The sequence below is a fragment of the Sminthopsis crassicaudata genome, chromosome 2 (genome assembly GCF_048593235.1).
Source record: "Sminthopsis crassicaudata isolate SCR6 chromosome 2, ASM4859323v1, whole genome shotgun sequence".
Taxonomy (NCBI): Eukaryota; Metazoa; Chordata; class Mammalia; order Dasyuromorphia; family Dasyuridae; genus Sminthopsis; species Sminthopsis crassicaudata.
The window spans coordinates 506,359,022-506,375,416 of record NC_133618.1 but is presented as its reverse complement, the minus strand read 5'-3'; the positions used below and the strand labels follow the sequence as shown (position 1 = coordinate 506,375,416).

Sequence of the window (16,395 nt, the reverse complement as noted above, 5' to 3'; positions counted from 1 at the left end):
AGGGGCAATCTAAGTGTCAGCCAAAGACCATCAGCTACTATAGAATAAGGCCTTATGGAAAAGTACAGAGAAGTAACATTCATGGATACACATGCGAACATAAAAATACTGTCCAAAAATCAGCCCAAGTGTGGAGAGGTTAGTTACCAGAAGTTTGGTTGTTAGGGGATTAAATTTTTGTTTATTTTTGCCTCAGCAACTAATAAAAGATGATTTCCTTAAAAAAAAAAAAAAAAGAAGAAGAAAGAAGAAGAAAAGAAGAAAAGAAGAAAAGAGAAGAAAGAAGAAAGAGAAGAAGAAGAAGAAGAAGAGAAGAAGAGAAGAAGAAGAAGAAGAAGAAGAAGAAGAAGAAGAAGAAGAAGAGAAGAAGAAGAAGAGACGAATGAAGAAGAAGAAGAAGAAGAAGAAGAAAGAAGAAGAAGACAGAAGAAGAAGAGAAGAAGAAGAAGAAGAAGAAGAAGAGAGAAGAGAGAAGAAGAGAAGAGAAGAAGGAGAAGAAGGAGAAGAAGGAGAAGAAGGAGAAGAAGGAGAAGGAGAAGAAGGAGAAGAAGGAGAAGAAGAAGAAGAAGAAGAAGAAGAAGAAGAAGAAGAAGAAGAAGAAGAAGAAGAAGAAGAAGGAGAAGAAGGAGAAGAAGAGAAGAAGGAGAGAAGGAGAAGAAGGAGAAGAAGAAGAAGAAGAAGAAGAAAAGAAGAAGAAGAAGAAGAAGAAGAAGAAGAAGAAGAAGAGAAGAAGAGAGAAGAAGGAGAAGAAGGAGAAGAAGGAGAAGAAGGAGAAGAAGAAGAAGAAGAAGAAGAAGAAGAAGAAGAAGAAGAAGAAGAAGAAGAAGAAGAAGAAGGAGAAGAAGGAGAAGAAGAGAAGAAGAAGAAGAAGAAGAGAGAAGAAAGAAGAAGAAGAAGAAGAAGAAGAAGAAGAAGAAGAAAGAAGAAGAAGAAGAAGAAGAAGAAGAAGAAGAAGAAGAAGAAGAAGAAGAAGAAGAAGAAGAAGAAGAAGAAGAAGAAGAAGAAGAAGAAGAAGAAGAAGAAGAAGAAGAAGAAGAAGAAGAAGAAGAGAGAAGAAGAAGAAGAAGAAGAAGAAGAAGAAGAAGAAGAAGAAGAAGAAGAAGAAGAAGAGAGAAAGAAGGTTTCATGTTTTCAGGACATCATACAAAACCAACTTTCAGTGACTCTTGGAGGCAGCTCCCAAGCCCCTCTAGCCCAGAACTGAGCTTCTGATGGGGTAACTGAGCTAACGAGAACTTTTATGGGAAAATCAAGGGAGGGAAGGTTGACTATGTGCTAATAACTTTACAAATATGTTATCCCATTTGATCCTCACAATAGCCCCCATTTTGCAGCCTCCCTGTTTGTCATCACCTTTATAGTCAAAGGCATCCAACACACTCTTCACCTTCCCTTAATGACAAGCTCTAACGTGGTCATGAAGACATTATCCGAAATGTTTTGGAATTTCTTTATGTTCTCCACCTTTACCTCCCGTTGTGGCAATGAGTTTTACAACTTTAATAACCACTAGGAATGTAGAATGACCTGTGGTTGGTCCTGTAACTACCTCCCCTTTTATGGCATAGTAGAAAAAGAGCTTAACTTGATGGGAAGAAAACCTTGGTTCTCATCTCCCATTCCCTACCACATACAGGCAAGAGAACCTTGTCTATAAGTCTGAATCAAGGTCTAGAAAGCACAGGGCTAAATAAATATAGAGGGATTTGGAGTCCAAAAACAGGATTTTATTTCAGGCAAATCACTTAACCATTCTAGATCTCAATTTCTTTTCTCTAAAATGAGGGAGATTAACTTTTCCCCCCTTTTGATCTGATTTTTTGTGTGTATTATGATAATTGTGTAAATATGTTAGAAGAATTGCACATGTTTAACCTATATTGGATTACTTGCTCTCTAGAGATGGGGAGAGGGGAGGGAGAAAGATTTGGAACAGGGTTTTGCAAGGGTGAATACTGAAAACTATCTTTGCATGTATTTTAAAAATAAAAATGCTATTATATATAAAAGTCAGAGACTTTTGTTGTTGACTCTAAAAAAATAAAATAAAACAAAATGAGGAAAGTTAATGAGATGATCTCTGAGGTCCTATAGAAGTCAAAATCACTGATTTTGATCAGGCATGGTGACTCCTACCTGGAATCCCTGCTACTTGAGAGACTGAGGATGGAAGATCCCTTGAGCTTGGGAGTTCTGTGTTACAGAAGGCTGAGCAGATTGGGTGTCTGCACTAGGGTCAACATTAATAAATATATGGTAAGCATCAGGGAGCTGAGGTTCACCAGGTAACCAAGGAGGGATGAATCAGCTCAGGTCAGAAATGGAATAGGTCAAAGGTTTTATGTCCATCAGAGTAGAAAGAGACCTCTGAGTAGTTCCTGCCCTTTCAGATTGGATGAGAGGAAGACCCAATTCTCTTAAAAAAAAAAAAATCTCTAATTCTGTCACATTTACCATCCAGGTAATGAGATCGCTCATTCATCCATTTGACCTTGGACAAGGCATTATAAAGATCTCGTTTTCTTCTGTAAAATGAAAGGGCTGGACTAGATGGTCTGAGTCTCTTCAGAATCTAAACTGATGAGGATGATGAGGATGATTTATGACAATGTCTCAATGTCAGATTAGGCCAATAATTCCTCATCCTGCTTCCCAAATTTATGGATTTTGCTTCTGTATCTTTCTAGTATTCAAAACTGAGAATAGGAGAGGCACTCAGGAAATCTACACAGATGATGAGGATGATTCAAAAACCAGCACAGCATCCCACAACTGGAAAGGGCTTTAAAGAATTTCTATCCAAACGCTCCACTTTATGGTTGAGAATATTTCAGCACAGAAAAGAAAATGCTCTTTCCGAAGTAGTAAGTGGCAGAGCAAGCCCTGGAACCCAGGATTTCTGAGCTTTCCTACCCTCTCCCAGCACAGTTCCCTAGTTCTTCCAGACCAGTGCCCCTTTCTTACCAAGCCTGCGCTTTGCAGGCTCGCTGCTCCAGCTTCTCCAGCTGGATACGATCCAGGGCTTGAGGAGCAGGGGTAACATTTATGGGGCTGTCATAGTTAAACTGTGAGGTAAAGACTATGGGGGGATAAATGGCTCTGTATGCTAGAGTGGACATTTTTAACTAGTTTGGCAAAGCAAAGTCCTATCTCAATGTGGTAATACTTAAGGTCTGTACTGTATGATCTCATCACACCAGCCTCCCTCCTTCGTTTCTCATTTGGACCTGTCCCCTCCAATCTGTCTATTACTTTTTCTCCTTTCGTCTCCACGGCAGACATTCTTGACCCTCATGCCGAGGTTAGAGGTTTGCCAAGTTTTCCCTCTTGCACTCTTTTTATGTCTTCCAAAGATCTCTGGAGATCAAATTTGCCATAATCTGTCCTAAATCCCCCCTCTTCTCTCCCCACCCCTTCTCAACTTTCACTTGACATCTCTGCTCAAGTGGGTTTCTTCAAGCCATTACCAAACACATTCTGTGTCTGCAGGAGCCACTCAAAGACAATTTTATCAGATTACAGACTCCTTAAATGTTCAATATCTCTCATTTTATGTAAGGAAAATAAGACCCAGAATGGTCAAGTGATTTAATTATAAACACCCAAGTAGTAAAGGACAGATTCTCCCGAATTTTGAACCCACATTACTTCCTTTAAAAAGCTATTCAGACAGGCCTTGCATCTCCTGCTACCTTCTACATAAATGTTTGCTGAATTCCACATCATCCCATTCCCTGGGTAGTGAATGGACTTGCTTTCTAACCTATCTCCAAATCTAAGAACAAGAGCATGGCCAATTGAGCCAGTCATGGTCGATTAGACCATTTGGGCTTTTCTTAAAGGAAGGTAACCATCAATCATTAATGACAGTTGAGCATGTCAGTGCAGTATATAGTCATCTTGCAGCAGGCTAAAGGGAACACATGTATTTTGGTATGTGTTTGGTTTAATAACTTTGAATCATATCTCTGTTTTTCTTTCTATTTCTCAAATCTACATTATCTAAAGAAGCTTTTTCTGCTTCTTCCTTGGAAAATGCCCTGAGCAAGGTGAGGTGTACCAACTCTGCAAACCAAGCCATTACAATGATCCCGAGTGAATAACTGACACATGGCAGCCAGAGGACGGGGCTGACTTAAGTGACTCAGATACATTTAGATGAAGAATTATGGGCTATTAATATAAAATTGTTTAGTAATTTCCCCAGGAAGGGAAACTCTGTAATAGCCATTGATGAAAAAAATGACAATTAATATGGCTTTCATCTCACAGACTGTCAAGGATGACATAATAGTTCTGATTGTCTTGAATAAAACAATAGAATATATCCAATGATGTTACCATAGAAAAGAATATGGAAATTTTGCAGTCTAGTGTGGAGGAAGTGAGAGAAGGGAAGTAATTGGCTAAGGGTCACATGGCTATTAACTAATCAACTGGCAAGCATTTATTAAACGTCTGCTCTGTGGCAGGTACCGTGCTAATCCATCCCTCCTTCAAGGAGCCACAGTCTCACTTTACTAAGTGGAAGAATCAGGACGTAGAGCCCAAGTCTCCTGGCTCCCAGTGCTTTTTCTGTAGCTGTACAAAGACTATTTCTAAAGGTCCTTGCACAGAAATTTCAAGAATAAAAACTGCTGAGACCTGCCTCTTACCACAACCTTGCAATTTAGCCTGGGGCCTCAGAGAAATCAGGCTAGTTACTGCCAAGAAGGAATCTCTCATGGACCTTGCCCATCTCAACTAGAACATTAATGGCAGAACTTGGGAATTCTGTTGCAGAATGTGAGGATTCCACTGGAGCTGGAAGATTCTACTAGGAAAGATGGTTGGGAGCAGAGGGCAACACAGAAAAAGCAGGGGATAGGGGAAGAGTCTGCATGCAGAGGAAGGAAAAATAATATAAACAGAGAGAGATACTGTAAAGATAAAGAAACACTGTGAACCATAAAGACAAAGCACGGCTATTTAAAAACGGGGTTCTCAAATGATAGTCAGATGCCTAGAGGGTCCTTAACCAAAAACATCTGGGAACTGCTGTTCACCAAGGCTGAGAGCATCCAAAGAATCTGGAATTAGTCTCTAGCCCCTCATCCCTGAGTTCCCCATTATATGCAATCTGATCTTTCAGTTCCACAAAGAAGAACCAAGTAAACGGTGTGTTGTTACTGTAGCTCTCACTGACTCTGGAGTCTGGATTTGCTTTTTTTTTTTTTTTTTTTAAGCTAAAAGAGAAGAAAGAACGTACCGGGGTTGAAGAGGACAATGGCTCTCAGGCAGCCCAGCTCTGTCTTGTCCATCTGCATGTCTCGCATTTTTGACACAAGTTCTGTCAGGACTCTGCAGGAAGGAGGAAACATAGAACACAAGACACCCCATCAGACGAGGGTCCCCCCCTTCTCTTGAGATCATGCTGACAAAGTGTCAGGATATTGTGTCATTCTTGAGTGATAAAGCAGGGCTGAAACTGGGAATAACTTCTGCAGAAATTTTAAAGAAGGAATATCATATCAGGGAAATTTTTCTCAAAACAAAGAGAGAGAGAGACAGAGAGACAGAGAGAGACAGAGAGAGAGAGACAGAGAGAGAGAGAGAGAAAGAGAGAGAGACAGAGAGAGAGACAATGAGAGACAGAGAGACAGAGAGAGACAGAGAGAGAGAGAGAGACAGAGACAGAGAGAGACAGAGAGAGAGACAGACAGAGAGAGAGAGAGAGGAGTACTATAAAATGTAACTCTTCTGCCAGCTCTTTTTAGTATTCATTTTTGTGTGTTTTTTCAAGTGTTTATGTTTAAACGAGCTCTTTTCCCTTCACACACCAATGTCTGTTTAGATTTGGCTCAAAGACACAGGGAACAGGGTCAATCATTATTAAACTGGAGACTGGAGATCAAGGAGAGGATGATGTTAACAGTTGGGCAGAAGTGAGTTTGGAGTCTTGCCGCTGCCTTCATATGAAAGCCCTGTCTGGTGGCCAAATTCTACTCTGGAGTAGATCAGCAGCTGGGACTGGGTGGTAGGTACTGACCCGCTCTGTACCAGCATATTCATCTGTTCGATGGGCACAAGGATTCCCATTTCACACAGCAGAGGCATCTGCTTAATCAAACCCAGGCACTTGGGGAATTCCCAAAGGGCAAAGTTTTTTTATGGAATGATGACCATGGGTTCCACATATCAAGGAGAGCTATTTCCCTAAGATAGGGATGAAAGAAATGAGGAGGGGAGAGAATTCCAGTTTCTTGGCAAGGGATTCTTTTATTCTTTGGAAAATAGAGAAAGTCAAGACAGTATCAAAGGGAGGGGGAGGAGGGGAAGGAGGGGGAGGAGGGGGAGGAGGGGGAGGAGCTTCTCCATTTGAAATAAGGTGTCATTTGCCATCTCAAACCCCACCTTTCAATAAAAAAGACTGCAAGTGTTACAGTTCATGTAAACAAGTGACGTAAAGATTACTTCATCCTCCTGTGCCTCAGTTTCCCCAACCCTAAAATGAGTAATTAGGACTAGGTATCCTCTATGGACCTTCCAGCTGATGCTCTGATGATTCTGTCTCCCATTCATGTACTCCCATGGGGGTAGTTCTGGAGAAGGCCTGGTATCTTCATTTGGCCCAAACATGACCTTCTTTTCATAATATGTACCAGACTTCTCTAAAAATTAATTCTTCATTTAAAACCTTTGGAGGCCACTTCTGCTGCCAGACTGTCACTTCTCAGAGGAACATTTTCATAAATTCACTCCTCAGTGTATCAAGTTTCTTAAATTTCAAGGTTCAAGTGGAAAACTCCTAATTCTTTTATTTAGAGTTTAAGACTTTGTCTGATCTATGACTTTAGAGGTTGGGACTCTATTTCTTTTTTTTCCTGAACTCTTCAGTCTTTATTTCTTTAGCAGACTCTCCCTTGCTCTTCATTGAGCTTCTCATTTCTGGGTCCCCTCTGTCTCCATCCAGTTTTTGATAAGCAGTTTGCTAAATGCAAGCTCTAAACTAGACTAATAACAGAGATTAAAGAATTGCAGAGAACTATTTCTTGGAGAGCATTTCCTCCAACCCTCTAATTTTACCAATAGAGAAACTGAAGCCAAAGGAGGTTCACCTACGGTCCTACGGTCTGGCTCATGGAAGGTTGTCTGTCTCTCTACCCATATCTCCTCCAAAGCACCCTCAGATCAAACATCTCTTCAGGCTGATGGATCGCAGGGAGATGTATCCCTGCCCTCTTTAGCAGGATCCCCTTCCACCCCACCAAGTCCCATCCCCACCTGTCAAAGATGGCGCCCACCCCTGCACTGTGAGCGCTGTTCCTATGGACGTGGAGGCCGGTGGCAAGAAGGATCCCATCTTTCACTGCTATCGAGCGGTGAGAGAACGAGGCGATGAGCAGCTCATTCCAGCCTGTAGGGAAGGGGGAAGAGGACACACATTGATCTCCAGCCCCTAACGAGCTCTTCCTCACCCTGAGGCCTTCCCCTCGCCTGTCCCGGGGCAGCAAGCACAGGATGCTGTGGGCGTCCTGGTTCTCAGCCGTGTGTACCACACAATTCCCTTCGCTATGCCATCAGGGCACAAGGCTGGTGTCCACGCTGAGTAAAACGCAGGCAGTCTGAGGTTCCTAAGAAAGGACCACTACAGTCTTCCTTTCTGCTGCAGGCCGAGACCACTAGCTGGGGTTAGAAGTGTGTCTAATAAGGGAACCAGTCACAGTCTGGCTAAAACAAAGCAGTCATACAAAGTGAAGAATTCTTTTCTGTCATTCAAACAAAGTAAATAGATCTTAGAGTTTTATTAGAAATGGAAAATTACAGAATCACAGGATGTTAGATAATAGATTGGAGAGATACTAGAGGGGAAAGAGTACTGGATAAAAAGCCAGGAGGCTTGTGGGATAATTGTGGACAAGTCTTTGTATTTACTTAACATAACATAATAAATAAAATAACATAAGTGTTATATCCTCCCTCCTCCGCTCCTCCCAGTCCCCAGTAGAATATAAACTCGCAAAGGGAAGGGAGTTTTCATTTTTGTCTTTGCATCCATCCCCAGCACTGAGCCTTGCGCCTGGCACAGCACAGGAAGCTGAGTAAATCTTGGTGGAATTGAAGTCCCTTGCCTCCAAAGGCAGCCCCAACTGCCTCATGTACCCTTTGCTACCTAGTGAGAGTTGCGGTTGGTGGCAAGGGGCACATGGCAGGCACCCACGGGCTGATGGGCAAGGTTAGTGGTGAGGGTACCTGCTGCAGTGCCAGCAGGGCTGCCAAGGCCAGCTGTGCAAGAGCCAAGGAGAAGTGAACTTCCCAGGGGAAGCCTGAGGGTGCGGCTGCATGCTTGGAAAGTTCATGCAGGAGGCAGAAAGCTTGTTACGAACCATCCTCTCCCTTCCTAAGCAGCACAGACCAAATTGTGCAAATGGTTCTCAGGGATGGCAGGACCCTGCAGAGTCCTGAGAAATGGGTTTGTGTCCTTGTGTGCATATATGTTTAGAAGTGCAAAACCAAAAGAGAAAAACTCCGTTTTCCAAGAAGCAGAGTGTGTTTGCTAACCAGATCCTCCACAAGGATCCACCACGGAATTCTCTTAAATTGTGAGCTCACTGAGAACGTGAAAACATTAGATTTGTGAAAACCTATCCACATGTGATACCTCTTGGACTCACAGGAGTTTGTCACTTAACAAATGTTTGCTTGCTTTGTTGATTTGTACAAAACTTATGCAGGTCCACCTTGATGGAGAACTTTAGGTAACTCCTAATATTAGAATCCCTCAAGTTAATAAGCCAGTTAATTCAGTTGAGCAACCCCTTTTTCCTTATATTTAGTTCTATGGGGTGGAACTACATCAAGAAGTCATCTGGTCTATTCCTCTGCCTCAGGAATGTCCTGGAGTGTGCCCTTCTACAGGAACAGAATGGACCTACATTTCCAAGTCCTATGGGCCACCCGATGGTCTTTGCAAAGGAGAACTGAGTATCTGCTACGTTTATAGATCTTAAATGTGACCATCATGAGCTATAAGCCTCAAAGATAGGACCACCCTTAAGAGTCCAGGATATTTTGTTTTTCATTTATATTCTTATATCTGGCATAGGAACCATGGTGGAAGGGAAAGAATACTGAATTTGAAAGTCAAAGGATTTGGACTGAAATCCTCTCAATATCTACGTGACTCTGAGCAAGACCCACACTCACTTCCCTGGCCACTGCAAAATGACAGGATTGGTCAGGAGGTCCCTTCCAGCTCTAGACGGTGCATAACAAGTGCTTGTGTGATGGATGAATGTTTAACAAATGTCTGTAGCATCCTGACAGAGAGCACTCCAGAAATGGTACTGGTGCTATTTTACCCCTCCATCCCTAAATCCTAAGGCAGGTATTCTAACCACTAACCTTACACCAGAGACAGTGAGGAGCAAAGAACTGGGTCTTGCAGTCAGGATTACTTGAGTTTAAATGCAGCCTCAGCTATGTGAACTGTCTGCCTCAGTTTCCCTAAATGCAAACTAGAATAATAATAGAGCCTATTTCCCAGATAGGAACACACTCCCTCAGCTGGAATCTGCATTTCACTAAGCCCTTTATATTTTAAGTTTTTTGAGAGTTTTTCTGTTGTTGTTAGGATCTAATGAGATGATATTCTAAAAACCTTTAGCACGGTGTTTAATATATAATAAGTATTTAATAATGCCATTCCTCTTTCCTTACATAACTACCATCCAGTTCCTACTAGTTCCTAACCAGACTCAGGAGATAAGGGTTCAGTTTTCAGTTTTATACTGACTTGTTCTATAAACTTGGGAGTCCTTAATTTTGGGGTATCAAATGAAGAGGAGAATCATTGTTTTCTCTAAAGCTCAGTTATACCAGTACAGACAATAATTCACATGAATGTAGTACTTTAAAGGTTTATGAAGTATTTTATCCCAAAAAAAACTTTGGGAAGTAGGCAGTGAACTTAGTACTATCCTGTTTTTATACATGAATAAGATGAGGCCTACAAGGCTGGCCTAATTTGCTCATAGGATCACATGTAAAAAATACCACAGGGTGATATTTTCTTCTATTTCTTTCTTGCCTTATTGGGGGGGATGGGGAAAAGGGGAATGGGGTAGATATAACAGCTAACGTGGAGATTTTTTTTTTTGCATGTCCATACATATTTGGAATAGGTTTTAATTTCCTTCCCTTCTCAGTGGTGGGGGAAGGGGACAGAGATGGAGAGAATTTGGAATTGAAAATAAAATAAAAACTGAATTTTAAAAAGCCCCAGAGCTGGGATTTGTGCCGAGATCTCAGGATACTAAGTCTGCTGCTATCTTCCATAACCCTCTCTGTCTTTTGAGGATCAAATGAGCTAAAAAATGAGAATGTCCTTTGAAAAGCAAAAAGTACAACACAAATGTAAGGGATTATTATGATTATTATCACCAAAGATTCCAGGAGCTCAGTTAGACAAGTCCTATCGCTTCCTTGTCATTTCTGATCTGAAAGACCGAGGGGAAGGTTTTAGAAAATAGCCTAAGGTCTTTAGACATGGGATCCAAGAATGAGTCAGAAAGGCAACGTGGAAAAAAAAAAGCATAGAAAGAATCTTAAAGACCATCTAATCCAACTCAATCATTTTACAGTTGGAGAAACTGAGACCCACAAAAGAGAAAGGGTTTGCTCAAAGTTACAAAACAAGATGCAAAAGGAAATCACCTGTCTTGTGCATATTTTTCATGATGAGGGGGAGGAGTCAAGTGGAAGAATAATTTCAAAAATAAAGGAAAATATACCCAGTTCTGACCTACAGGTCTAGTCTCATAAGAGTGACCTTTGTTGCATCCAATCTTTTGACACATCAACTCAACTGTGTTAAAAAAAATTTTTTTTAATGCTGAAGAGTAAATACCTTGTGAGGGACATGCACCCTCAGCTGGAATTTCTATTTCTCTGTGTTGTCTACATTTTGATTTTGTTTGTTTTTATGATATTAAAGAGGCTTCTCCATACCCCTGGGTGCTTCTCACAGATGTGGACTCCATGACTAGCCACTCTAATTGCATGCTCTCTCCCACCGGAGCCAGCTTCCCCTTGCTGAGCCCCTAGAGCCATAAGTTCTCAGACCTTTAAGAATTCATGGACAGACAAGGAGAAGATAGGATGGTTGATCTCCTTCTACTGGCCCGAGGACTCCGTTCCATTTAATTTTCCTGTGGTGGATGCATGAATGAATTCAACCGCTGCTCTTAGCTAAGTTATAATCTTTAAATATTTTATGTGCAGCTGTTCACCACGGGCTGCTCTCTGTACTCAATAATACATAAAGGCACTGGTTAGTGCCTCCATGAAGGTTATCTGAGGCCCCACTGGATAAAGACACTGGGAGCTGGACCCTGCATGGCAATGTCCATGAGCTCCCTTTCCTAGGTCTTGTATGTTGCAGCATAAGGATCATGAAATCACAATTCAGATGTATTCTGAGCAAAGGGCAGGACCACAAGCCATGAGAAATTCCCCCTCCTGTGAGTTGTGGGGAGAATTCCAGGTACTGCATCTGGAAGGGCTAACTAAGACTGGAGCGTGGATGCACATAGACCAAGACTGGCCCTGGAATTAAACATGAGGCAGCATCAAGACCAACTACCTCTGGGCATGCTAAGTTAGCTCCTGGAAGCCAGAATTATTTACCACAAATTAGCTAGGTGAAGTGTACACTATTATTTATGATTCTTGGGACATTCTTGACAGTGAATCTTCACCTGTAAACTAAAGGGATAACACTAGATCCAAGCTTCTTAAACTCAGGTTGCAACTCCATATGGGGTCTCATAACTGATTTGGGGATCATGGAATTGTGATTTATTATCAGCAAATGTTTGATTTGTATACCTATTTTATATACCTACATACCCAGGATCATGTAAAAATTTCTCAAGTAAAAATGGTCATGTGTGGAAAACTTTAAGAAGCCCTAGACTAAATAATCTCTAAGGGCCCTTACAACTTCTGACATTCAAAGCCTAATCTCTTCCTATTTTAATATTTTATTGTACTAAGGTTAAGGTCCCTTTTAGTTCTAATGGCACATAATAACCTCTTTTTAAAAAAATCCTTTCCAGAGTTAACATTCTGTGATGGATGACTGAATGAACAAATTAATTAATGAATTAAGCACTAGCAATGGGCCAATCAAGAAAAGTAAACCCACCGAGAGGCAATTAGGTGGCTCAGTGGATGTTGGGCCTGGAGTCAGGGAGACGTTCATATTCAACATTAGCTGTGTGGGCATGGGCAAGTCACTTAACTTGCCTTAATCGCTGGGGAAGGAAGCATCAAACTACTCCGTATTGTTGCCAAGAAACTTCCACAGACAGTGTAGTTCAGAGGATCACAAAGAGTCAGACATGAATGGACAACACTGCACAAAGCACTACATTCTATGAGCTAGGTTTTGAAATCCTTTCCAATTCTAACATTATCTATAGTACAGTTCCACAACATTTTCTACCTTATCACTATAAAGATCTTCAACAAAGAAATGAATTCAGTCATCTGGCCTCTATGCAACAGGAACCCAAGAAGTGAAGCCTTTTATAAGAGCAACTCAAAAGTCACATTAAAAGGCAAACTTGGCTCCCACGAGCCGGGTTCCCTAAAGCAGAGCTTCTACACGTCTGCACTGTATGTTTGTGTTGTTTGGGCCAATGATGCTTTTACCAAAGGGATCCATACTCCATCTTCCAGACAGGATCAGGCTTATGAGAAGGGGGAATTTTAAGTCCACAAACTGAAGAGCTGAAAGGGTTCGATGCTCTCGTTTTACATTGCGGACTTCAGTGGCGCGACCAGGGCAGGATCATAAGGGTGCTAAGCCAGCAGAGCTGGGCAGTGTCCACCTTCTGTCCTGCCTCTCACTATGGAAAGGTAGATAAGACTTGTAAACAAGAAGAGCCTACAAGGGGAGCTGGATCTCAGAGATCCTCTCCTCTAACGTCCTCCTTTCACAGATGAGGAAACGCTATGTGGGTGGGTAGTGGACACACATGGTCCACATGGAGCCTCCGAGGAGAGAGTCACGTGCACAGGACAGCAAATGAGACCCGGCACTGAGAAAGAGCCCTCTGACTAATAAGCCCAGTGTTCTTTCCACTACTTCATACTGCCCACGTTATTTCCTCTTTTTCATGGTACAGATGGGGTATGGGCTGAGAGGGAGAGAAAGAAAAGGGAGAAGGGGACAGAGAGACAAGGAACAGAGAGGCGGCCTTGTGGTAGGGGCCAGTAAAACGATAGAATATGTCTCTGGCATTCGTGGGAAAGGAAGCTAAGCTGAGGTGGAAGGAAAAAACAGAAAGCCTCTGTGGGATCAGAGATAACATGGTAGAATTTTCCGGGCATTATTTGGACAATACTGACTGAGAAGTTTCTTCCTTAAAACCGGGCAGTCGACAGAAGGGACTGATAATTTGGGGAGGGGAGGTGCAACTAAAGGGAGCAAGGAGGATTAAGGTGCTCAAGGAAATGTCCTTATCCCAAGCAGTTACTCTAAATGACTCTTCTTTCTAACTGTCCCCCCTTCCCAAATATAATGTCATGGGGTATTTTTTTTAATGAGCAATGGCAATTCACAGTGTATGTCTAGAGCACTCTGCCCTGTAAACTAGCCAATCAGATAGAACAAATCATTTCTCAACATTCCACTCAGCGTATAATTATATCTTCTGCATCCGGAGGACTGAATGGAATTTGTGTTTCAATGTCCCAGCCTCAGAGTAACCAGATCCTACACTTAATACAGGATAAATTGTCTAGTTAATTTTTAGGGTCTTGGGCTCCTCCCAGAATTAGGGCCTGAGGCTTTTCCCCAGTGGCCCACAACTTGTTTATTTGTTTGTTTGTTTAGCCATTAAACATGATGTTCCCCCCTGGTTCTGTCAGAAAATAATAGAGGGTCAAGCTTCATTTTGTATGAAAGGAAGCATTTCCTCACCATTCTCCTCGTGGTGGCAAGAAGAGAAAATGGCATGTGTTTCCCTCCTGCTCATAAGAGGATACAGCTGGCTGGACATGAGTCTCCCAGTGTCAGAACTGCAAGAAGCTTGAGATTATAGACCCCAAATCTACCCCATTTTACAGAAGAGTTCACAACAGACAAGAAAAAAGAAGAATCTTCCTAAGATCATACAGCGGGCTGGCAGCAAAGCTGAAACTAGAACTCAGCTCTCCCAGTACTAAATACAAGGTTCTTTCCACTACACTATATACTTCCTCTGTTCCTATTATTATCTCAGTCTCAGCCATGTCCCTTGAATAAAATTTTCAACCTGGTATAAATGTCATTTTGTCTTCATTTTCTTCTCCCCTTTTGATAGGATTTTCCCAAACTCAAGTCCAAAATCAAGAGTGTTAAGTAAAGGTAAGAAGTTCACAGAAGTGGCAAGAAACTCAGAGAAAAAGAGTAATGGAAATATTTTATAGGGCCAAAGGCTTGGGGTGTGAGAGAACTTTGAAATCAAAAGGTTCTTAGTGGTTCCAAGGAAATGGAGCAGGGAGTTACTAGTCATATTTGCCAGCAGGCTCCCCTGCCTAGTAAAGTTGGCAGATTAAGGACATTAACCCATCAGGTGCCTCCTAAGATCAGCCCCCTTATTCCTCCAAACCTATGATCCCTTCTCTGATGGGAGCCCTGACAGATGGTTTGGAGAAAACTATTGATACATCACTTGTCAATCTGAAAAAATGAAAAACCTTCCCAAACTGCAGCCCTAACTTAACTTCCTCCCATTATGTAAGTCATTCATGGATCTATCTTAACCCTTCCTGAACTTGATTGTTTTTAGCTGGTCCTGCTTTCACTCATTCAACAAACATCTTCTTGGCAGAGTGTGTGAAAAGCCTTGTTAGATGCTGAAGGAGTAAGGGGGAAGGACGGAGGAAATGCAGAGATAAATAGGAAATGATCCTTAACCTTGAAGAGTTCAGAAGCTGCAGGGGTAAAGGAGAAATGGCACACATATGAATTAGCATAATGCATGATTCTAGACATTTTATTCTCCAGTGGCTGGGGTTCTAATTGCCTAAAACCTCCTCTTCCAAGACACAAAGGGAAAAAGCTGTGTATAATCTGTCTGGCATTCTGGGATTTGGTAAGTAAATCCTAGCTTAATGGCTTCAGAGACTTCAATGGCACACATTTTCTGCCTTTGTCTTTCCAGGCAAAAGAGCCTCAAGGTAGCAGCAGCTTCTTCCCCCATGTCCCAAAGCCAGGCTTTGCTCCAGATTGGAAGCTTTCTCCCAGCCCTAGTCCCGTGTCCCAAAGCCAGGCCTAGCCCTAGGCTGGAAGCCTCACTTACCCGCTCGCAATAGAATGACCTGGTCATCCAGGGGTAGCTCTGAGAAGTGGGGGATTCTCTTGGCCCATTCCACCAAGGTGAAGAGCTGTTTGTCTGCTGCTTGGCAAATGTTCGTAACGGGGTCGTTGGGCTGCAAACAGAGAGAGCACCGTGAGAGCAGGGAGAGGCACAGAGGGACCCCTCTCACTCAGGGCCAGGCTTCGGGGGCCGTGCAGAGAGCTGAAAGGCAGCGAGAGCTCGGCTGCAGGCTGCAAGGACTTGGAGGAAGACCCCCCTGAAAAGCAACCTTCTGAAGTCCTTCCCAGATTTGCAGAACCTCCTAACTGGAAGGGCTGTCAGAGGTTATCTCTAGTGGACTCATCTCTACAGCCCAGACTTTGTTTGGAGACTTCAAAGAAAAATCCATGATCTCTTGAGGCAGCTCATTCTATTTTTAGATGACTCTCCTTGCTACATTAAGCTTAAATCTGCCTTTCTACAATTTTTACCCACTGCTTCTAGGGTCAAGGAGGACATAGGTGATCCCTCTTCCCCACAACAGTCCTTCTACTGTTGGAGGACAGCTTTTATGACACCTTTTAAGGCTTCTTAAGCATCCTTAGCTCCTTCATCTGGTCTTTGTATGGGGTGGTCATCTGTGCTCTTACATCCCTGCAGCTCTCCTCTCTAGGAACTCCTTTGAGTCCAAGGCCTTCCTACACAGTAAGGCGCACAAAGGTGCTCTGGATGGGGCTGGACCACAGTACAAAGCAGTGGGACTTTCCCTTTCCTGTCCTATGCAGCCTAGAACAATCAGATTGTTAATTAATTAATTGTTCAGATGATATATCACTATTGGTCACTACTGAGCCTCCAGGCCACTGAAAATCTCACAATCTTTTCCCCCACAAACTACAGACTAATCATTTCTCCCATATGCAACTTGGTCATCAGTCAGCCACAGTCATTTCTTCTGACCTAGCATCTCCTGAATTGCATCTGTATTTTCTGCATTTTCATTTTCTTTGATCCATCATGAGACGTATTTTAAGATCTTCAAGTTTGTCTGATTTCCCTCATTAGA

The 16,395-nt window shown here is 42.4% G+C and overlaps 1 protein-coding gene across 2 annotated transcripts in view; it reads right to left on the bottom strand.

Annotated features, from left to right (window-relative positions):
* The window catches only part of RXRA (retinoid X receptor alpha), a 271,189-nt gene that overhangs the window by 12,796 nt on the left and 241,998 nt on the right, over positions 1-16,395 (bottom strand). For both annotated transcript variants that reach the window (XM_074294066.1, XM_074294067.1), the window contains 3 exons: positions 15,333-15,462; positions 7,264-7,396; positions 5,249-5,340 (listed from right to left, as the gene is read on the bottom strand). In XM_074294066.1, the coding sequence (XP_074150167.1) occupies positions 5,249-5,340; positions 7,264-7,396; positions 15,333-15,462 (355 nt within the window). The remainder of the gene's footprint in view (positions 1-5,248; positions 5,341-7,263; positions 7,397-15,332; positions 15,463-16,395) is intronic.